This window comes from Botrytis sinoallii (assembly GCF_014898435.1).
Source record: "Botrytis sinoallii strain Bc 23 chromosome Unknown BSIN_002, whole genome shotgun sequence".
Taxonomy (NCBI): domain Eukaryota; kingdom Fungi; phylum Ascomycota; class Leotiomycetes; order Helotiales; family Sclerotiniaceae; genus Botrytis; species Botrytis sinoallii.
The window spans coordinates 857,321-879,461 of NW_024066029.1; the positions used below are offsets into that span (position 1 = coordinate 857,321).

The window sequence follows — 22,141 nt, forward strand, 5'->3', positions numbered from 1 at the left end:
GTACAAGTCTGGATTGCAGTTGCCTCCACGCCCTCCAAAAGAAACACGACTACAGTGAGTACTTCCTTCCTATCTTTGGCTTGCCCGATATTGGCAGCGACAATCTTGGTTGTTCATGGCTTCTTCTTCTTCTTATTTTTTCTCTTCATCTTCTCTTTCATCATCTTCAGCATCATCATCATCTCTACTACCATTCTCTATACATTCTTTCCGCTTCAATACAAGTTACACCGCCATCAATATTATTATACTGTCTCTGCTTTTGATTTCTTGACGACGGCCACATTCGCAGAGCAGTGACCAGTATCTAATCCTTCTAATCCTATTAATCACCTAATATTACTTTCTTTATAACAGTAAGTGTGCCAGTATCCTTTCTACGGGACCGCCTATTGATTCTTAGCAGTACAAGACAATATGTCTCAACCTATTCATACCTTCGGAAAAGGATGTGACCTCGCTCCTCCTGGTAGCAGCGAGCAAGCTCGCAAGCCGTGTGATGAGATGCCCCCAATGCGAGCGCAATTCTTCTATTGTTCTCCTCTTCCGCTCGATGATCCTCTCACTGCTGTACCACCTCCTACGGCCGACTCCAAGAATGTGAGACATCCTCCACGACCATTCCCGAAATGCGATAACAAGGTGCTCCTGGAAGCATGGCTGGGAATGGGTTCAAAGCGGGACCGCAGAAGTCATAATCGGACATGTAAGCCTAAGTTAGGGATCGAGCCGATAACAGACAAGATGATCACCAGTGCTATCGGATTTAAACCAATAATCAAACGCGAGGCCAAAGAGTTGAAGGAATCTTTGATGTCGACTACAAGAAATTTTGAAAGACAACAGACAAAGACTGGATCGGCAACGCAGCCACAGCAGGCCCACTCCGAGCATTCAAATAGCCATCAGGAACATAAGGTAGGAGCAAATGAGGGGAAGACTTTACCCTCAACTATCAGTTGCCCTTGCAAGGGGAGTCATCTCTGGTGCAGAAAGAAGGCAGGGAAGTGCAAATGTGTGTCTTGCCCCAAAGCTCCACAAGAAGTGGCTGAAGCCGAAACCCACCCACCCCATGCATCCGCCCCTAAGGCCAATGACAAGCCACCTGTTCCTGGGCCAATCACAAAATGTAAGTCTAAGGAGAATCTTCAAGAAGAGACTACCGATCATAGCAAGCGATCCAAACACCATGGGCATAGTTGCAAGAGAGAAAGACCTGACAAAGAAGGGTCTGAGAAGGACTGCAAACCAGAAGCAGACCCTGAGCATGAGTGTACGTGCAATCGTTCATTAAAAGACTCAAATTACACAACCGGAAAATCCAAGGAAACCAAAATAATTCACAACCGCCCTACAGAGCCATTCCCAGCCGAATCACTCAAACATGGTCAACAAGGAAAAGTAATTCCTGAAGAATGCAAGCCACACAACCATCAGCCTAATTGTTTGTGTACCAATATCGAATCTCACAAAGATAGCACCGATCAAAAGACGAGATCTAAGCATTGGGAACACAATTGTAAAAAAGGAATGGCCGAAAGAGAAAGGTCTGAAAAAGAACTTAACTCGGAAGACAAGGCCTGTAAAGAGGAACCCGAGGAGAAAAAGCCTGTCAAGACGAAGTTGAGCGACAAAGGGAAGGGGAAGGCTGTTGCCCTCAATGACCAAGATGACACGGATCAAGTGGAAAAGACAAAGACATGGTTTGACGAACAGTTAAAATCTCAAATGGAGTCAGATTCAACCTCGTTCTACAGAGATAAGCGTCACCACAGCGAGAGTACTGAAGATACGGAAGATTCCAGAGCACACGAGAGTGAGGAAGACGCTTGCTGCGTTGAGGATAGAAAGTATAATCCAGATCCACTTACCTCAAGAATACCAAGCTGCTGTGATGATAGCAAGGCTGATGCCAACTCTAAGCGACAACAATCCGAAGCCGAAACTGTATTTTCAGGCCGATGTGAGGAAAGTAAAGCTGATAAGGCTTCCGAGAGAAAGGAATCCGACATCGAGACAGAATTTTCTGGCATCTGTGACGGAGACAAGGCAAGAGATCGTCCAAAGCGGAAAGAATCCGAGGCCGACACTGTATTCTCAGGTAGCTACGACAAGAGTAAAGACGAAAGATCTAAGCAAGATTACCCCGAGTCCGTGACAAGACTTGGAAGTTGCTGCGACGACCTTAAATTCAAAGATAAACAAGTTTATGAGGGGCAAACATCTGGGAAGCAAAATTACGAGAGGCCTACATTGAAAGCATCTTCTAAAAATGTATCGGGCGGAAGCAGATTCTTCGGTGGACGCCAGGCAGATGGTACGGGCGATCAAGACGGTGGTCTGTGTGATGACTCCTATGAAGATCTTCTTGTTGATTACATGGTTGCCGATCAAGGAGATGCTACAAATGACAGATGTACCTGCAAACGTCAATCGCAAGTATCTGAGCATGATGTACTTTCAAGCGGGAATGGAAATGTATACACTAAAAGTGCAAAAACTGCCGGTTCTGGTACCACAGGAAAGCCATTTCTGAAACTGCCTGCTCGTGGTGAAAGTCCTCAGATGCAGAACAACACAGCATATGACGATGAGCCACCCACTGATTCTCGGATCTCGCACGAACGTGACTCTACAGAAGACATGGAGGTTGAAGGATGCAAGGCCTACAAACATAAGGAGCATGCAAAATGTCAGGTTGACATACCTGTTGGGACATGTAGACTTCATTTGGTCAGCTTATCATCTCTGATTTTGAAGCCGATATACTGGTCACCTCTCAATGATCAGTACCCTTGTATATATGGCACGTGGTTCTATAAAGATAACATGTGTCCTGTAGAGCCCGCTGTCGCAAACCAGCTAGAGAAGGGTTACAGGGAGAATGAGTGTTGGTCTCAGACATGGGCCGATCAACTTAACTCTGCAATAGAAGTTGGCGCGGAAGGCGAAGAGAAAATCGTTCACCGTCTCTGGCCAAAAGAAAATGACGACAAAACTCTAGATTATGATTCTTCCAAACACATTCTCTCCGCAGATCCACATTGCGCCGCACGCTGCTTTCATGGCGAAGCTGCCGCAGAAGGCAAGGTTGAAGAGTCGGATTCAAAGCCAGGTGCAGCTACCTCCATTAGTAAAAAATACCCTAATTCACAAGTCATCTATAAGAACTGTGAGGAAGCCTTCATTCTGAAGCCCATCATTTGTCCTTCGGCTTATTACGGACGTAGACCCCTCGCAAAAATCAAAAGTGGGCTGTGTGTTGGTATACCTGTCGTTCGTGGATTCAACCGAAAGGCTTGGAATAAGCTTTATCTTTCAAAGAAATCAATGACCGCCACGAAAGTACACACCAAAAGTTCTACGCATAGTAACACTGGCTATAATATACTGGAAGAGTGCCCGGCATGTAAGGCACAAGAGGAACCTGAAAAAGTTACTGATTTGTGCCTGGTCATTCATGGCATTGGCCAAAAACTTTCGGAGCGCATGGAGAGCTTCAACTTTACATATGCAGTGAACAGCTTCAGATGTGAGATGAAGCGAGAATTAACAAATGACGATGTGAAGAAGGTGCTCCGAGAAGACTTCTGTGGCCTCACAGTGCTTCCTGTCAATTGGCGTGCCAATCTTTCATTTGAAGATGGTGGGCCAAGAAAGCCTGGAGACAAAGAACGTCCAGGCTGTGATTTCTCTCTTGACGACATAACCCAGCCAACAATTCCAAGAGTACGCCAGCTCATCTCGGATGTGATGTTGGATATTCCATACTATATGTCTGGGCACAAGCACAAGATGATTGCAGCTTTAATTGCCGAGGCCAACCGGATATATCGTCTTTGGTGTAAGAACAATCCAGGTTTTCACAAGAATGGTCGGGTCCACCTTATTTCACACTCCCTTGGTAGTGTCATGGCGCTCGAAGTGCTTAGTAAACAGCCCACCACCTTACCAGCCGAGCTTTCATGGCGACCCAACACCAAGCATTTTGACTTTCAGACAACAAACTGCTTCCTGGCGGGTAGTCCATGTGCATTCTTCCTCCTACTCGATAGCAAGTCTTTAGTTCCTAGGAAGGGTATCTCTAAGCCTGGCTGTGAATGCGAAAATGACAGCAGTAAAGACATTTTCGGTGATGCAGGTACATTTGGATGCTTGGCGATAGACAACCTTTACAACATCATGCATTGCAACGATCCTATCGCATATCGCTTGAACGCATGTGTAGACTCACGATATGGGGCAAATCTCAAAGAAGCGGAAGTACCGGACTCTTCTCGCAGTTTCATGACCGCAGTGACCCATGCTATGAAATCTGCTGCTGGCATGTCTCAAGATGAAGCGCTTCACGTTGGAGAAATGCCTAGACCTACTTTAATTACCAAATTGCCATCTCAGATGGAAATGGAAGTCCATGATTTCACGGCCGAGGAGATGGCTGAGAAAAAATTCTGTCAATTGAATGAAAATGGTCAGGTAGATTGGATTTTGGGAAATCGTCCAGGGATGTTAGCCAACCAGTATATTGATATGTTGTCAGCTCATAGCAGCTATTGGAACAGTAGGGATTTTATCCGTTTCTTGTGTGTGGAAATTGGAAGGAGATCTGGGAAGATGCATACCTTGCCAAACATGAGAGCGAGGAAGAAGAGCCAGAAATAAACGGGATCCATAAGGGTCACAACATTAGGGTTTGTGTATTTGCTTTCAGAGGGAAGGGTCACTAGGGAGTACAATATGGGTTCGAGAGGTGCTTATTGAGTAAATTTGGTACACGGACATAGGGAGACAATTGTGCTTTAGGGAGTTGGAGTGGTATGGTTTTGTTTGGTAATGCTTGCTTTGTTTTACGTCCTCATGATAGACCTTTTTGCTGCGATTACCCTAGACTACCTAGTACATTATGATACCCACCTAGAATGAATCATGAAGTATAATTATGACCACAATTGAAATACATGGATACTGACGACTTGGTGAAATGTTGGACTGAATTCGTGTTAGATGAGATATTGATAATTATCTGGTGAGGGATGAGCTACGTGATGCGTGGTGAGAGTTCCCCACATTCCCGAGAACCGAGGTACTGGAATTTTGACGTGCGGAGTGACTTGATAAGGTGGATATATCCCGCCAAGCTGGCTGTTCAGAATAGTATGAGAGAAATAGGCTTGCTTCATTCGAAAACATCGTTTTAAAGGATTGAAGTAAGCTGCATTGAAGGAGTTTGTAAATTCGATCGTGAGAGGGTCACAGGAGGCTTACAAGGAAGATTGAACACATGGAAAACATGGCAGCACGACCAAAAATCACGTTATACGTTGATACAGTCAGCCCTTTTGCTTATGAGGCTTATTGGATTTTTAGGGTAAGTGGATTTCACAATGAATAGAGTTGAACGGCGGCATGGTGGTGGAACGGGCAGCCAAAGCTGATGAACCTGATAAACCATCGAAAGGTTTCTGTCTTCACAGTCTAGTCAAGTGAGAACTGGATGTTGGTATTGATTGAGGGAACATGAAAAACTTCTTGCCTCACCATCTCTTCCAGGGTTTCTCGCTGGATACAAAGACTTGTTTCTTAGCTTGATTACCATGAGACGTGCTAATTCATATTTTTCCTAGCATGATCCTACATTCTCGAGATGCAACATTGAATACATACCTGTATTCCTGGGTGGCATCATGAAAGATGTTGGGAATAATCCACCTATTAATATCAAAAGTGTGTCTCACTGCTCGTTTTCTGCTTAATCTCTCTCTTTCTTCACGCTGGACTTCTTCATTCACTACAACAATAACACTTCCCCTCAGATAAAGATAAATGGATCGACCGTGATCGTCTCCATTGGGCATCTGTCTTCAATATCCCCATGTCTTCTAAAACACCAGTCGGCTTTCCTCACATGACGCTTGGGATTCAACGCGCGTTGGGTGTGTTGCCATTCTTGTTTCCGGAGGGGAATGAAGCGCACGAGATTTTATGCCAATGTCTAGATCGTGTGTATGAAATGTATTGGGTGGACGGGAAGAATATCACGGCTCCTGGTGTCTTCGAAGAGGTGCTTCAAAATTTGATTGGGGAGGAAAAGAAGGAGTTGGTATTGAAGGAAATTGCGGGGAAGGGTAAAGAGGCGGTGCTGAAAAATAATGAGAGAGCGGTACGGGATGGGGCTTTTGGGTTACCTGTGAGTTTGCCCCTCTCCCTGGGCTTTTGGTCGTGGAAGTTTGTGATGATGGGGAAGCGGGAGAAGTGTATACTTGCTGATATGAATGAAAACAGTGGATGGTATGCACGACTTCCGCAGGTGAAACGCGGGGATTCTGGGGTGTGGATCATTTAGCACAAGTGGTGGATTTCTTAGGGTTAGAGAGAACAAAGAGTAGAGCTTGGAAAGCTTATCTTTGAATTAATTCAATGCTTGTCTTTATTATGCTAAGTCCAGAATCCTGTACTCAAATACGTCGACGAGCCATATCCTTTGCTCCTTTGATATCGTGAGTGTCATTGCTTCCCATGAAATTAGATAACTAAAAGTCCAGCAATACCAAAAGCACCTAGTAATACAACAATAGCACTTAAAGAACCACCGGTACTTTTCGATCCGATTGAAGTACCAGTGGCAGAAGTACTAGATGTGGTGTTTGAAGCATCGGCAAGTGTTGTGACTGTGATACCAGGGGTGGTAGGACATTGGGTTGAGTTATCTGAAGCCTTGAGTGCAGTGACGTTGCTGGAGAAAGTGATATCGGCACACTGATTGTTTGTCAGCTTTGGAGTTCGTTGTCTTCCTCGTTTGTTACTCTTCCTACTAAAAAGAGGGAAATGGCGTACAGAGGAGGGTTGTTAATCAGGTGATTAGAAAGAAGGAAGAACTTACGTTGTAGAGGGAACTACCGCTTTCGCCCACAGTAACAACTTGAATTGTGGCGTTCATGCCATCTTCGAGGGTGACACCGGAGGGCAAATTGAAGTCGGAGAGACAGAGGTGGCCGGATCCGGTGGCGTTTAAGGGGGAGGGTGTGAGGGAGATATTTAGGTTAGAGGAACCGTTGATACCGAGGCCTTGGGAGGTGTTAGATCGGATTAGAAAGTTTAGAGGGTATGGTGAGAAGGTGGAGAGTAGGATAGCTGTAAGAAGAATGGAGTGGAGAGATACCAAGGGAAAAGACGTACCAAGGTTGATGAACACATATGTCCATGGATGATGCAAGTCAAGATTGATGGGGAAGGAAGTAGTAGGGTAGAGAGTACGGTTCTCGGTGGTATTGATGTTTGCGCCTAGGAGGAAGGTTAGAGATTGTGTGAAGTACTAAACTAGTCGTTTGGAATTGGATGGGAGTGGGATGAAGAGGATGAATCCTAGTAATGGTAGATGTACGTACATGGATACTCCCACTGAGACGCTGGCGGAAGAAAGGAATTGCCTCTCGGTGGTGGGTACTGGATAGAGAAATGGGCGGAGACGATGGATGAGAGGAATGAGAGAAGGACGATGATATTGAGAGTAGCCATGATGATTTAACTTTCCGCGGTGATCTAGATCACGAAAGTCTCGAAGATTGGGAAGGCTTTCTATTAAAATGAAAATCCAAGACACAGATCGAGAGCCAAATACGAAAATCAAGAAAGATCGACGTTGCTTAAGAAGTTATTCGACGAGACTATTTTCAAAAATCCAGCCCATCCATGCAGGAACACATACATATAGATATGCACGAACAACAAGGTACCCAAACTAATTCCCTCATAATTTGCTCAAATATTCAATATCAAATATCACGCCCATTCTCACCGAACCATCCCATCCCATTCACTCCCCCAAATGAAATCCCCACTCCACATCTCCCACCTGCCAGATGAAAAATTTCGCCAGAATACATGACAAAAAGACAGACCACCAGTGGGTGCACGGACTTACGGGACAGCGTGACAGGAAAGCACAGTTTTATATCAAAACAAGTGATTTTAATAATTCAATTAAAATTCAATCTACTATTGAATTCTTTCAAAATTGATATATATAACTTTTTAAATATTAAAAAATAATTTGTTTAAAAATGATTAAGATAAAATATGATTTGAATTCAAAATACAAATAGTATATTTTCCTATCAAAAATTTTGATAAGGAATTATATATTCTTTTATAAAAATATCAATATTGATTTTTTTGATTCAATCTTAAATCAATATAAAATCTTTATACTTTAGATTTATACGTTTGATTTTCAAATAAATTCATCGAAATTTTGAATTTTAATCGAATTATTAAAATCGCTGTTTTTGGTGTGAAATTGTGCTTTCCTTCTTGAGTGTCTCATGAGTCCGTGCACCCACTGGTGGACCATATATATAAAATGTGCTCAACTGCAGCGTCTTACGGTTCTTGGCGACGTAGGATTTCCGGCTCCATTGACCCAATAGAGAAATGGTGGCTGGAGCTTTGGCTTGGCGTGAGGGATTTGGCCAATTGGGTGAGAGAGGGGATGAATGTTTTCTTTGTTTGCCATGGCGGGAGGAAAGCGAAGGTGTGTGGAATCGTGCTCATATTTGCGCAGTTGGGATATGGGGAGGATTGGAGGGACAAAGGCGTGAGTGAGGTGAGAGGAGGATTTTTTTTGGTTGTGGATGTGGAGTGTGGAGGTTTGAGGAGGGGGCTGAGGAGATGAGTTGGGGGGTTTTTAGGGTAGGTTAGCTGGTTTTTATAGTATTTGAAGATGAATTAGATTGAATGTTTCTGTTGGAGCTGTTGATTGAATTGTGTTGTTGTCGCATTGCTTTTTGATATTCACGATGGCGATCGAAGGGAAGTTGCACGAATATACGACTTTGTATTTGGACCTTGACTGGAGTGCGAGCCTTTCTGCACTGAACTTGCGATTACTTGTCTCACATCGAATTGCCTTTTTTTCTTTCTTTTTTTTTCGGAAAATATGTATGCACAGAATTCTCGGCGAGGGGCAGGTGTAATATGCAGCAGCAGTGCGGGTGTTTGACCGGGAGGGATGATATCCCCTTTGCGCAACAACCTTTCCTGTCTTCTTGGGGCTCGAGGAAGTATGTGAGGGTGGTGTTATGACTCCAGAGTAAAAGACTCATAGTAGATATGGACCGGCAGAACTGAGTCCCAAGGGCCTAAACGTCCTCCGTTATTGCAAAAGATGTCAGGAATGTATCTAGCGTGGAAATAGGCATGGTACTGTTATTCGGCAATGAAAGCTATGATCAGAAATGGTTGTTGTCTTGCTTGGTCAAAGTCGCTGCATATGGGAGGACTTTCAGATTCTAATCATTCTTGGGGTTAAAGCAAGATTTATTTTCACTCAGGTCAGAAGAGCTATCGCATTCGCACTAGACAGTGTTAATGTTATGACCTTTTCTGCTTGCGCTGTCAAGCTTACTCTATAGCTTCGGGAAAGTAGCAAAGGTACCATGAATGAGAACACGGCTTCACGTCTTTAACACGCTCTCTTTTTGTCTAGCAAAAGACTACAAGGAATAAGTTGACTCATGAACTGTTATAAAAAGGTACAGTCCTCTTCTCCGGCATAATAAGGTGCACTTTCAATTATGTCGACAGTGCACTGAGCAACAGGTAAATATTGGTATAGCTAATAAGCTGAGTTTTACTCAAACAATCTACAAAAGACATCTGAATAGCCAAGTAAACTATTGAAGGCACACCAACAGTGAACAAACTCCCTAGCTCGACAAAAGTCACCAAACCGGCAACTAAGAACTCAGAGCCTGAAAAAAGGCCAAGATCTCCGAGCCATAGGCTCAACCATCTTTCGGTCTTGATGATGAATAGTGCATGAAGTCTCCCCTGTCAGAGCTTCCACTGAGGCTTGGATGCTGTCCAGTCGAGAGGGTTTTTGGGTAAGTTTGCCCAGAGCGCGGCTCCATATATACGGTTGCGTCCGCTCGGCAGACTGCAGCAGGCTTGAAAACGCGTACTCATGAGCAAATTGCTGTTATGGCTACTAAAGGTGTTAGCATTATTTGTTGGTGACGGGTGCCAATTTCGATATTTTTTGGACGAGACATACTGAACAGAAAATATCCGCTAGGGAAATGTTTCCATGGCCATGAAGGCTGAGAAATCTGAACATGTCAGGCATGAGCCGTTCGGTGACTGGAACACTGATGTTGAAAGGGCCTGGTTTATTGTTTGTATTCTTTATCGCAATGATGTTTAAAGGACCTGGTTTATTGTTGGTGTTCTTTATCGCAATGATCACTCCAAGACAAACTGCTTGAGTTACTCCAACTGGAATCTAGCAGTTGGAGTAGATGTTCAAGTAGGAAATCAATTCCTCTTCTGTTCTTGGCAGACATGCCAATAGATCGTCAAATTTGCGTATAGGAGCGAAAGACTAATCGAACCACTAAGGAATAGACCAGAATTTAGGTGGTTGAGAAAGCCCCTGGCAATTGAGTCCTGGAAATAGTTAACCTGCTTTTAAGACGGTTTGAGCTTGTGGGATTGATTATTGAGGAAAACCAGGTGGCAGGCAATTGCGCAGATTGAGAAGCATTTGGTGCGCTCGCTGTGGCATCCGGCAGAGGCTGAAGTTACGGAATTCGTGACAGAATCTGGAAATCAATTGTTGTTAGCAAGTCTTATAATTGATGATAGTTTGAGATATCTCTACCTACTAAGGGTTTGAATTGTTGAGGTGAATACGGTGGATTGCGGTGGTGAAAACGAATGAGCAAGTCGTAATGGTTCCTCCATCTATCTTTTGCAATGCTTGTCATGAAAGGTATTCGTAATACCGTTGCTTTGTCGAAAAGCCCTAAGAGAATGACTCTAATTCTTTTAGGCAAGCCCTTTAACAAAGCATAAAGAGGTGAATTGGATGTGCAAGGACAACAAACATAATATCATTAAAGACTCCCTTCTGACATTGTCTATCATGTCTGCTCTGCTGAGATAAAAGGTGAAACTTGTGGTAATATCTGATGTTATGTTTAGTGTACGATACCAAGGCAGAAGAAGGACAAATCAGACGTTTTTAATCTCTAAGAGAACAGTCTATGGTAAGTAATTATCAGAATTCAAATGAATATGCTTTTTGTGCAACTTTCACAACTATTTTTGAGGATCCTATTGTGAATAGAGGAATTTACTTACACAAGTTTGGTTGTTCGAGTGAAAACAAAAATATAGATGCTAGTCAAAAAAAAATGTGCACATGTGAAGCTTTCGACTCGGCTAAATAGGAGGCATTTCTAAAGATCATGCACAAGTCAAAGATTGGAAAATATGATGTATTATCAATGAACTTAACAAATATCTCAAATTTTGTTGATGAAAGTATTCTGAAGGGAGCTTAGTCTATTTGAGCTTCAAAGCAGCATGGAAACGAATCCAAAATTCAGGATCCTAGCTCCAATCAAAATTTTCGAACGCTTAACCTCTTTCCAACTGCTTAATTGATTGATTGATTGATTGATTTAATTAACGTCCTTTTCTCAGTCCAAGATTATTTAGGATAGTTAGGCTTTAAGAATCTAATAATTGCTAGTAGATATCTACAGTAGATATATTCAATTTGGGGGAATAAAAACAAATGCTGGGGTGTTATGTCTGATTTCTATTTGGAGTGCAAATAGAGATTAAATAGTTTTTATTTTTTGAGATACTTCTTTTCTTATTTTTCTTTTATCCCTAATTCAATTAAAGTATTCTAATATTCAATTTCTCTTTTTAAAATTCTAAATTCAATTTGCTATTCTTTCCTTTTTATAAAAGGCAAGAGTTATTTTTTTCTGAATTATTTTCAATATAATAAAGGGTTCTCTTGTTAATTTATTTATTTATAGTGATTAGGGGTTCTCTTGTTAATAAAATAGCAAAAAAAGGTATCACTTTTTTTTATCTTTATCTCTTTTAAACTAATTTTTTATATATTTTTATAAGCTTGATATTCTTCAGTTCTTATTAAATGTATATAACCGAAACTATTGAAAATAATGGGGCAGGGCTGAATTCTAAGTCTTATTGTTTATACACAAATCAATTTGGAAAATTCGAAAATTCGAAAATTAAAAGAAAAACATTATATTATATCAATGCTTAGAGTATAATATTAATTTGAAGGTAATGGTATTCTTTATATTATATTGTTATAATATTCAAGTGGCTGAAAGCTAAAGGGTATAAAAAAGGGTTGTAGTATGAGTAGAGCAATAGCAAGCTCTATATCGAAAAGACTTTTTTAAAAGAAAAGATTTATTGTGTATCATATTTCTATATTTGAAATAATAATCGATAATAGATATTGAATCTAATCGGGGCTTCTATAACCTTTGTATTTGTGTTTAAAGCTGGTATTCAATTCTTTGTAGGTATTGCTATCATAAAATCGTAATATAATTCTTCGCTATATCTTTGAATCTCTCTCCTTCCAATTCTTCCAATTCCATCTGCAACTCAATCTTAGCTCTGCAGACTCTCAAGAGAGAGCTGGAGATTCATAGGATGCACCGCGTACAGGTATTGAGTCTTCGCATCCCTCTTTCCAACTGCAACCACAACTGCAACTTTCAACCTTCAACCTTCAACCTTCAACATCAATATAAGACCTACAGAACCAGTATTATCATTACCATCAAACTTCTCCGTCGTTATATTATGCGTTATGTGTACCAATAAATGCTCAGCTTATATCTTTCAATGAAAGAGCTACTTTTCGGCCAACCCCATGTCCTTCACCACACCTCTTCGACACCTATTTGTAAGTCAGCTCAATCATGCTCCAAAAACATTGCGCTGAGAGATATTAATACTGATAACAGTCGCAACATCGTGCTTGAAAAGCCCAAGATCTTCCGGCGGACTTTATCACCCACCGCATATTTCGAAGAGTCAGAGCTCAGACCGAACACTTTCACTCGTATTAAAAAGTGAAAGCACAGCATCGGCTGCCACTACATCCCTCCATATAGGGAAGGGGTCTGCCAGACTTGAGGACCAGCTCTTCCATATTGAAGTACGTACATGTTTCATCACTTTTCATCCCAAGCTTAAATGCGACTACTTTCCCGACTTGGGTTCAACTTTTAAGGACTAGCAGCTAAAACATTTTTCTAGCCGGCTCATGAGACAGATATTTATCAGACGACCCAAGCAGCTCAGACAATAATTTCGAGAAGGACGCCTGAAAAATTCGAGTTATTACTTTCTATCCTTACACCCCAAGCTAGAGACAACATGGAGTTGATCTGGTACTCCTGGCCAGTTCAACTCGAGTTTTCTGCTGGCGCTCAAAGCCGCAGGTTTAATTAGTCAACAAATCGACCACAATCAAAGGGTCTAGGTGTCCAGCGCCAACGTTCTTCTCTTCCACATTTCTTCATAGATCGCCTACGAACGCGAAAGCTTCACTTCCACACAGCTTCTGCTACAATTCTTTTTCTCGTGAGCGGGACATATTAATGGTTGCTTTTCGTTAGTTTTAAAAGCCATAAAGCTTATAGTAAGTTATCTTTGATTATACCTCCATTCATTTTTGTTCATAACAAGCACAACTAATCGATCATAGTCCAGGATTATCCATGGATCAACAAACCGATTCTCGAAAGAATACGTGGACAGGGCACAAAAATGGCGCGCGAATATGTTATCTCGTCGACTGTAAGTTATCTCTAAATTCGAGGAAACCCTTCTTTGCCCGGTCGAATGATCCATTCGCAGTTCCACGATCTAGTTGGTTATAAATTGGCATGTATGGCTTAGATTTGCATTGTGCCACCTGCTAGCTTCCAATAGTCATGTTTTCGATCAATTACTGATATTCTTTTTTTCAACAGGAAGGTCGACTACATCCGAATAGTGGACTATCAACAGCCAACAAAAGAACCAGCCCGACCCTGAGGGTAACAAGAGAAAGCTCGCCCCCCCAAAAATGACCTGGTGTTATTTAGAGGACTTCGAAAGCTTGATGAAAGAGCACATCCAGAAAGAATGGGAACCAAATGGTATATCTGGTTAGGTTGAAAAAATAACCTCACCACTCAAGTATCCCTCGTAAAATTTCGACAAGGCAGGTTCAACTGGCAAATCACACGCGATTACCCATCGGAAGCTTCTCGAGCTGTTAATCGAAGTCAACCGGTTGCAACACCGAAACTCAGTTATAGAACTGATCAACCCAGACCAGCACCAGAGAGGTATGTTCCACCAATCGTGCCGGCAAGGAAGCTGGATGGAAAAATTGAGCTGGACAAGACAAGAACCAACTTGGATATTATCCATACGTGGAAGGAGGGAAAAAGACTCGAAGGCTACCTTTTGGCATTATCATACTTTCAATAATATGGGCAGAGTAGCTGCAAGTGTTTGCAGAAAACTCTCGGTACTGGTAGAATCTAGACTAGTTAGAGGTCCACCCTCTTATTGAAGGTCTTTTCTTTACGGTAGTTGGAATACGCAATTTATTCCACTCTCTTATAGATTTATGCATGAGTCGGTCAGTTGAATAAATCGCGTTTCTCGCATTCCGTCAAAATTTAGAATTGTGTTCGCCTTCAAAAATCTACATTGATATACTATTCATAATTTCTGAAGCACTCTATGCGCTGGGAGAATGGCATACTGGCGTTAACCTTGTTCACGATTTTTACAGACAGAGCCTATCCCCAACATATTTCATGATGTAATTTGCCTCCACGCCTTCTATTCTTGTATTTCGAATTGACACTTTTTAGATTGACGAGTCGCATGTAAGTTGAAGCCTTGCTTCCTGTTTTGGGACTTCGTTTTGAGCCATGAGATTATTGGCTATATAATTGATTACACCACTTTATCACTCCCTGTTCTGTTAAATAAAGCAATCGAAAAATTGAATAGAAAGTTGTGATTGTAGGTTTACAGTTTTTTATCTCTACACCACCTGGTGCACCCACTCGCTTAATTAGACTTCTATGTTTTGCAACATCTTGAATTATCAAGCAATACACGCAGACGGCCGACCAGCCACTTTTCGAATTTTTGTCGCGAATCTCGAAGTTTTATTCACAACCCATGGAGCAGATTATCTTGCGTCTTGCTGCCGACGTCTATCGCTTTTTCGATATTCAAAGATATTGCATTTGACACAAGCCATTTGTGAACGGCTTATAAAGTCAAATAATCTAGGAAATCTCAAAGAATAAGAAAACTCAAGCAATAAATTTTCGAAATGACTCTACACAGCACGCGGTCTCAGAAAGGCAAGCAAGTTGACACCGGTAAACCTAAGATACAGACGGCACAAGGCATCATCAACGACAAGAAAAACGCGCGGTCTCGCAAAGGAAAGGAAGTTGATACCAATACAACTCCCTCAGAGCCGGTAAAAGATAATGAGGGTGCCGCTAAAGAGCTTCAAATGCAGGAAGTCTTCAAAAAAATCCACCAGCTAGCATCTGACTTGAAAAATCTCCGACATGGAGTTGCTGCCCTTCTCGTCGAGGAGTTTGGCAATGTCCGAGTAGAGTCACTTCTTGGCGATTTATCGAAGATCAAAGGTGCGGTTGACGCCAGTGGTACTACCTTTCATGCCATCGTCAATCTTATACAAATAGGAATCGATGAACAACAACATGGCATTGACAAGGCTAAATTTATGATTGTTGGTAACTCATCAAATTATTGCGAGGAAGAGGGAGAAAAAGATCTTGAGGACGGTCATATTTCTAACGGTAGCGCTGGGTCTGGTATTCCAGCTGTGCCAAAACGTTTACAGCAGCCTCCACAAAAGCAAGTCGATGAATCCCAAACTTCTGTTGTTGAGCCTTCGACTGTCGCAGATGTTGCCTATCCATTGCTTCACCGGAAAGCAGCTAAATTGTCAGCCCGAATAACTGATGTCAACCGTCGTCCAAGTGTCAGTGTAGCATTGGGCAATGCTGGAACATCTTCCGGTGCTGATTCATTGAGAAGATCATTGAGATGAAGAAAGAGAATTCGTGACACAGCACAAGATCAGGAGAGAGAAGTTAAACGTCAACGCCGTTCCTAAGAGGTTCAAGTACGAAGGGTACTTGTGGCGAAACACAATTTCATAAGCAAGTATCGGAAAGGCAGGGTGACAAGAGCATATACATGTAGAGATATGTTTTTCTTCTTGAACGGTTGCTACCTCCCTTCAGTGTTCCATTACAGAAATTCGCCCTGGCTTGCAGTTTTCTCGCTTTATTCGTACCAGATAAGAGAGCCCAACAGCACTTGTCTTTTGTTCTGGCAAGGCATGAAGAAATACAGGGTATGAACCGTTGTAGAGAAGAAAAATGGCGGACGACACATAATTCAATGTCCTTGCACATTCAATGACACAACTATAAACCGGCTTTCCGACACACTCGTGCGGCACAACTACACATGACGGGAAGGCTCTTGCTTGCAACTGGTACGCAATTGCAAGAAGGGGAAGCAGGCAATGGAAATATTTGGCAGGGAAATGTCCCACATGCACCGATACTAACCATATCGAGGCATTTGCTTCTGCTTCAATAGCCGTCCCATTTAGCTCGTTGCTTTTCAGATGAGGAAATAAGTCTCCTTTTCAACACTAGATACCAGACTCATAATATGGACTGCGTTTCCTTTTTCGCCATCTTCTCGAAAACTTCGAGAATTATTTTTCTGCAAGAGGACTAGGCCAGGATCTCTCAACTCAATATCAAAAGCTTGTCGTTATCCCCTTTATGAAGTTGACGTCTATGAAAGTGACAAAGTGTGAATTTGACTAACAAGAGCACATGCAAGGTTCAAGAGTGACAAGTGATTCAATATGTTTCCATTCTGTTCAACGTCCCCTTTTCTTTGAGATGATTGATGAAGGAAGGAAGCTATCAAAGAGCAAGGTTTTTTGATGTCTTCCTATATGTCTGCCTGAGATAGTTGTTTTTTAAATCAAGAGGTTGTTTTTGATCAGTGTGATGTTGTTGTGATGGTCCGAGCTCTGGAAAAAAAATTTATCCCCTCCGAACACCTAAATGGACCATACTACTACAACCTCTTGTTGACCTTCCAGTAAAACCTTTCTACCCCTAAAGCTCTCAAAGGATCTACAATTCAGATGCACTCGATGATTCCTGTTCAAACTCTTTCAAATGGTTATTCAAACGGTTATTGTAACGAATCGCCACACCCTTGACCTGATTGTCTACCAAAAAGACCTCAAGTATGGAATGAGCACCCCGCCTTCGATCCTTCCTCAATTGTTCTACGCGACATACTCTCTTGGTGCTCTGATTGGGGAACAAGCTTCCAAAAGAGTACGCTCAGAATTCCAATCATTCTCCTGGATATACAGATACTTTGATGAACTTTCCACTCCAAAGCGTTTTGAGGCGTTTCGGATTCAAAGCCAACGCCTCTTTCTATTCCCACTCAACGCAATCACCAATAGTTTAAGAACGGAGCTCAAATCGAGGATATATTGGCAAATTCAGACGATCAGACTCACCATGCCGTTGTCTGCTGTTTTTATAAACATCCTCTCGGGAGACCTTGAGCTAGATTTATGTTACCTATACCGTGACACTCGCTGCCTCATAACCCTCTCGAACTTTCCAAAATCTCACACTACTCCTGAGCCTATTCTCTTGTGGTAATGACAGACTCAGTCAATGAAATGGTACTTTCAGTCCTGGTTGCCACTGCTCGCTTTACTGATTTTGAGGCTGGTCTCATGTCTCCAATTAGACTTCATGTCTTGGTGACAGCTCAGTAACTACTTTTGGGGGAGAGAAGCTCTGAAGATCGTTGTGTTGCTCGAAGATATAGCTTTTGAATTACTGCAACGATGTGTTACCTCAGGCCGTCCCGAAAGACTAACTACCCAGACAAGACAACTTTCCCTCCCTCCCAGCAGCTCATCGTCAACGGCTTAAGATTCCTTCCTTGCTTCTTGAACGTTTCGGACAAACCAAGTTATTAAAAGCTCTTCAGGATGGCGGAGCAACCATAGGGGAAGAACTCCGTGTCTCACCCTACAGCTAATGCACCAATCGTTCGCCAGCAACGACGGATCCCGATGTCATATTGCACCTAACTTCAGTGTTCGCAAGCACATGTACTGTGATCCCATAGCCATCACCTGGGAATCTAAGACTTGAATTGCGTTTGAATGACTTGTAGCCTGTTATGCTTGAAGACAGCAACACATTTCCATGCACGTTTACTGCCCGTGTCCGGCATGGTAGTTATGTCTCACTATTTCACATGGTGGGATAAAGTTCGATGATTGAATGCACAAGTACTAGAACAACGGTACGAATAGGTTGATACCTGGAGTATCAACCGCTGGTGGCAGAGGCAACTCAGAATGGGGGGAGGGTTAATAACTTTTGATGATACTTTGGACTTTGGACATGCAATGCCTCTCCAGTTCCACTCCTTTTGAGAGCTCATGACATATGTAAGTCCCAAGGCTCAAGTCTTTTACACTCGATGCTCATGAGAAACATATTTCTATTCTTAAACTTGGCTATGTAGCTTGGCTCTTGTCCCATATGTGCCTCATAAGATTGAAGGTGCATTCACAGCGACACCTTCCTCTCCACACGAATGTATCCGCCTGAAAGTTGTAGCATAACATTCATGAAGTTACCATTCTCAAAGTGCGCGAGTTCCCACCACCATTTATCTTGTGGCATTGCATCGTCACAACTGAACTCTTGCCAAATGCATTTTGGACCTGCATACTTTTCAGAATAGATCCCACGAAAGGGTCTAGCCAACGACCAACGGAAGCGTCAACATGTTCTTCACGATTTTCGGACTCCTCGTGCACCATGGTTTCCTTATATTATTCTTTATCTAAGAGCTTAGGGAATTTCGAGCTGAGATCATCCGCTTTCTAGATTAGGACTTCTGAGGGAGGTGCTGCAAGCAATGGCATACATTAACATTTTGATGGCATAAAATAGAGCACGAAGATACTTATCTAATCGTTGATTGTTGTACCCTATTTGCGAAAACTTGTACAGTTCATGCGGCTCCTTTTGAGCAAGAGGTTCATAGACTTGAGATCCTCTGCCGGGTCTCCTAGGTTACGTCAAAGGCAACGAGATTTCTCGGCATCTGCGTCGTTATAGCTGAGCGGCTTCGCTTTATGCCCTGAATAAAAGCCATGGTGTCGTAATCGTGATCAACAAGTATCGTGTGCATGGTTCATTTGGCCTGCCCGCGTTATTTCATCTCGTTGGCGTTTATGCATATAGGAAGACCATTATTCCGGGGCCTTTCAAGTGATTGTCCCAGGCCCTTCTAACCTCCGAGAGTAGCATCGATTCGACTTGTAACTCTTAGTTCACGTCGACCTCTTATCTCTTATTTCGTAATTCCTTTGACAGTACCTTTGGAAAGGGCATTCTTCTTTGATTTGCTGTAAATTTGGGACATTTTCCATCCTCCACATCGCATAGTATTGTTTTCAAAGGCGGCTCTTATCTCATTGATGACTTTAGGATGGGCTTATTAGCCTGTGAATTTTGTCGCGGAGTAGGGTATTGTGTGTGTGGTTCCTTTCTTGCTTGATGGGAATTCGACATTAGGACCGAGATAGATAACTGCCTTCGTTGGGACATTGAGATATTTAACGTAGATGCGGGCAATACTAGCTTCTTCTTTGATTAGCTATTGATGCCTTGCATACAAATTTATTAATATTATATTGAAAAGGGCCTTGAACTCATGAAACTTACTGTGATGGTTCGGATTTTATTATTTCGAACTTGCCGGTCAAAAGTAGGTGCAGGAAAACGCCTGGAGAGGCATTTGAGAGCTGAACCAGGGCATGTCCACCACAGGAGAAGACACATAACGGATTTTCCTGCTCGTTAACTGCCGAAAACAATTGAAACGGCAACAGCACATACATATCTGCGGCGCTCGTTGGAGATTGGGAGGTTGTGGAAAGAGATGTTTTGGTGGGGTCAATTTTCTCAAATAAACGGATTTATGCAGAGCTTCAGTTACATGAATTCTCAACGTTCTTTGATGATAGCTCTTTATTTTGATGGATTGCAGTTCTAGTATTTCAGATGTGCTCTTAGTCAAGAAGATTAATCGTTTCATTTATGAGTTTTGGTATTGTTCAATTGGGATTCTCGCTGCAGAATCGCCTATTTCGTAAACTGATCCGAGAGGACAGGAGACTCCAGCAGACTTCCAGACTCTCAATGCAAATCAAAACCTCGGTAACTGTTGATCAATTCTTGACATGACTCTATGATACTACGTCGCCTTTCTCGCAGGCGTCTGTGATTACTCTCGATGGCCTCATGCGTCGTTTCCATTCGAACCTTCTTCGTAATGGCTCAATATACTAGTAGTTTCTGCGTGCTCCAGACCCAACGACCATCACCTCAATCTAAGCTGCGACTGATTCAAAGAACTAAACTAACCTCAAGCTCAAGAAAACATGAACCAAGCTGCTAGTACTATACAAGGCTAGAGACTAGCCTTTTCTGTCCTTTGGGCAACGTAAGTAGGAGGCCTAAGGACGACTAGGTATCGAAGCTAGCGTACTTTTTGGTCTCTGGCCCCACAATAACGAGGTAAACTTCGCGTAAGCTTCCGTCTTCAGGTAATTTTGAAGTTAAATTCAGTTTCTCGCTGCAGAAATTTCTAAACCTTTACAACCTCAAAATCCAACTCAACAATTCCCACCACATCAACCAAACAACTCGCAAGAATGTCGCGCGTGCTTCCAACTCTTTGCTTTTTGTCCCAAAAGATCTTTCGAATGATTGAGAAGATCGTAAGTCTCGTCAAGATCGATCTATCACTCTTGGCTTGATAAATAACTAACGTTTTCAATTACAGCATGAGCTGCAACAGACGATCCTGAATAAAGACGACGTAATCCACCATTGGTGGACAAGAGCACAGTGGGCCGAGCGAAGAGTTGGTGTCTTGACCGCTGAGATCGCTGGCAAGGACTCGGAAATGGCTGAGAAGAACATCAAGATTGGGGAGCAAGTTGATGAAATCGCTGGGCTTATGGCAGAGCTCGCCGTCGTCAGAGTACGTATATATTCTGCTGCGGCTGCACTCTTCCTCTTGATAAATCGTTAACAGAATGTCTACAGGCTGGTCAACAGGCGAATCGTGGCAGATCCCGGGGAATTCCGCGGAGAAGAGCAAGAAGGGTCCGCAGGTAGGGAATGTCTGTGGGTGGAATCATTTTGCTCGCCTCGAATCAGTTTTGTTGTGTGGACAGAGGGTGGTGCCCTAAAGAACCAAATCCTATTACCAATCTTTCCGAATTGAACTGTTTTCCGCCTCAAATATACTTTCTATATATGCCTGTGACTCGTAGTGACGTGAATAATTCTTTGACTACTCATTGCTTACTACACTTTCTTACCATTATGGACTACAAACAGCTTTATCTTCACCTTTTCCCGTTCCCAATTGTGAGAATTTGCTTGATCCGTTAAAGATTTGATATCGTAAAAGGTCTCTAGCCTACGAATACTATAATCAACCTGTAAATTTAGAGATCCATGCCTTCAAGTGAACTCTCTATAGGCTTCGGTATAAGCTTTCAAGCCTATAAATAGCCTATAGCTAGCTCAAATAGACTGCTTCTAATGTCTCTGTCCCCTGATGAGCAGTTAGCTTGAAATTTCAAAGTAATTATATACCGGTGGGCTATTTCGTCTTGCGAACTCAGCATCGCCAGCGAGTATCTCCCGGTTAGCTACTTCTCTAGATCGTGCTAATCACCTGACCCTAGCCCTAGATCTTGTGACTTAGACATTCCGAGTAACTTTCGTCTGAATCTTCAAATCTAATATATTGTTTTGGTCGACATACTGAGAATTCTCGTCTCTTATACTTTAGTCTGCTCTCTTACTTCTTTTATCTATACTTATATAATCATTTTACTCTAAAAGAAAAACCTAGACTAAGTACTTACAATATATCATCTGAGTATAAGCTAATAGATATAAGTATATAGTTCTATCTAGTAGATGAGATATCTTGTCTCTTATACTAGAGTCTATTGTCTTACTTCTGCTTTATTTCCTTATATATTATTCTACTTTATAAAAAAGATTTAGACTAGATATTTATATTTAATATTTAGATGTAAGCTAATATACTCAAGTATATATTCTAAATTAGTGAATAA

At 42.2% G+C, this 22,141-nt stretch overlaps 6 protein-coding genes across 6 annotated transcripts; 5 read left to right on the plus strand and 1 right to left on the minus strand.

Annotated features, from left to right (window-relative positions):
* Positions 1-417: 417 nt before the first annotated feature.
* On the plus strand, positions 418-4,662 carry EAF02_001435 (uncharacterized protein; the record flags this gene model as incomplete). Its single annotated transcript, XM_038897483.1, has 1 exon — positions 418-4,662. One exon carries the CDS (start codon positions 418-420, stop codon positions 4,660-4,662), a length of 4,245 nt encoding a protein of 1,414 aa, XP_038762458.1.
* A 628-nt stretch (positions 4,663-5,290) lies between these two features.
* EAF02_001436 (uncharacterized protein) lies at positions 5,291-6,408 on the plus strand (the record flags this gene model as incomplete). Its single annotated transcript, XM_038897484.1, has 4 exons — positions 5,291-5,368; positions 5,625-5,724; positions 5,814-6,187; positions 6,283-6,408. The coding sequence occupies 4 exons, from the start codon at positions 5,291-5,293 to the stop codon at positions 6,406-6,408; spliced, it is 678 nt and encodes a 225-aa protein (XP_038762459.1).
* A 26-nt stretch (positions 6,409-6,434) lies between these two features.
* EAF02_001437 (uncharacterized protein) lies at positions 6,435-7,696 on the minus strand. The gene is made up of 4 exons (XM_038897485.1): positions 7,386-7,696; positions 7,177-7,281; positions 6,881-7,065; positions 6,435-6,756 (listed from the first exon to the last, which is right to left on the minus strand). The coding sequence occupies exons 1-4, from the start codon at positions 7,513-7,515 to the stop codon at positions 6,523-6,525; spliced, it is 654 nt and encodes a 217-aa protein (XP_038762460.1). The 5' UTR covers positions 7,516-7,696; the 3' UTR covers positions 6,435-6,522.
* A 5,749-nt stretch (positions 7,697-13,445) lies between these two features.
* EAF02_001438 (uncharacterized protein) lies at positions 13,446-14,325 on the plus strand (the record flags this gene model as incomplete). The annotated part of the gene is made up of 4 exons (XM_038897486.1): positions 13,446-13,458; positions 13,553-13,644; positions 13,844-13,988; positions 14,030-14,325. The coding sequence occupies 4 exons, from the start codon at positions 13,446-13,448 to the stop codon at positions 14,323-14,325; spliced, it is 546 nt and encodes a 181-aa protein (XP_038762461.1).
* An 865-nt stretch (positions 14,326-15,190) lies between these two features.
* Positions 15,191-15,946, plus strand: EAF02_001439 (uncharacterized protein; the record flags this gene model as incomplete). Its single annotated transcript, XM_038897487.1, has 1 exon — positions 15,191-15,946. The coding sequence occupies one exon, from the start codon at positions 15,191-15,193 to the stop codon at positions 15,944-15,946; it is 756 nt and encodes a 251-aa protein (XP_038762462.1).
* A 4,749-nt stretch (positions 15,947-20,695) lies between these two features.
* Positions 20,696-21,164, plus strand: EAF02_001440 (uncharacterized protein; the record flags this gene model as incomplete). Its single annotated transcript, XM_038897488.1, has 3 exons — positions 20,696-20,761; positions 20,827-21,027; positions 21,093-21,164. 3 exons carry the CDS (start codon positions 20,696-20,698, stop codon positions 21,162-21,164), a joined length of 339 nt encoding a protein of 112 aa, XP_038762463.1.
* Positions 21,165-22,141: the final 977 nt, after the last annotated feature.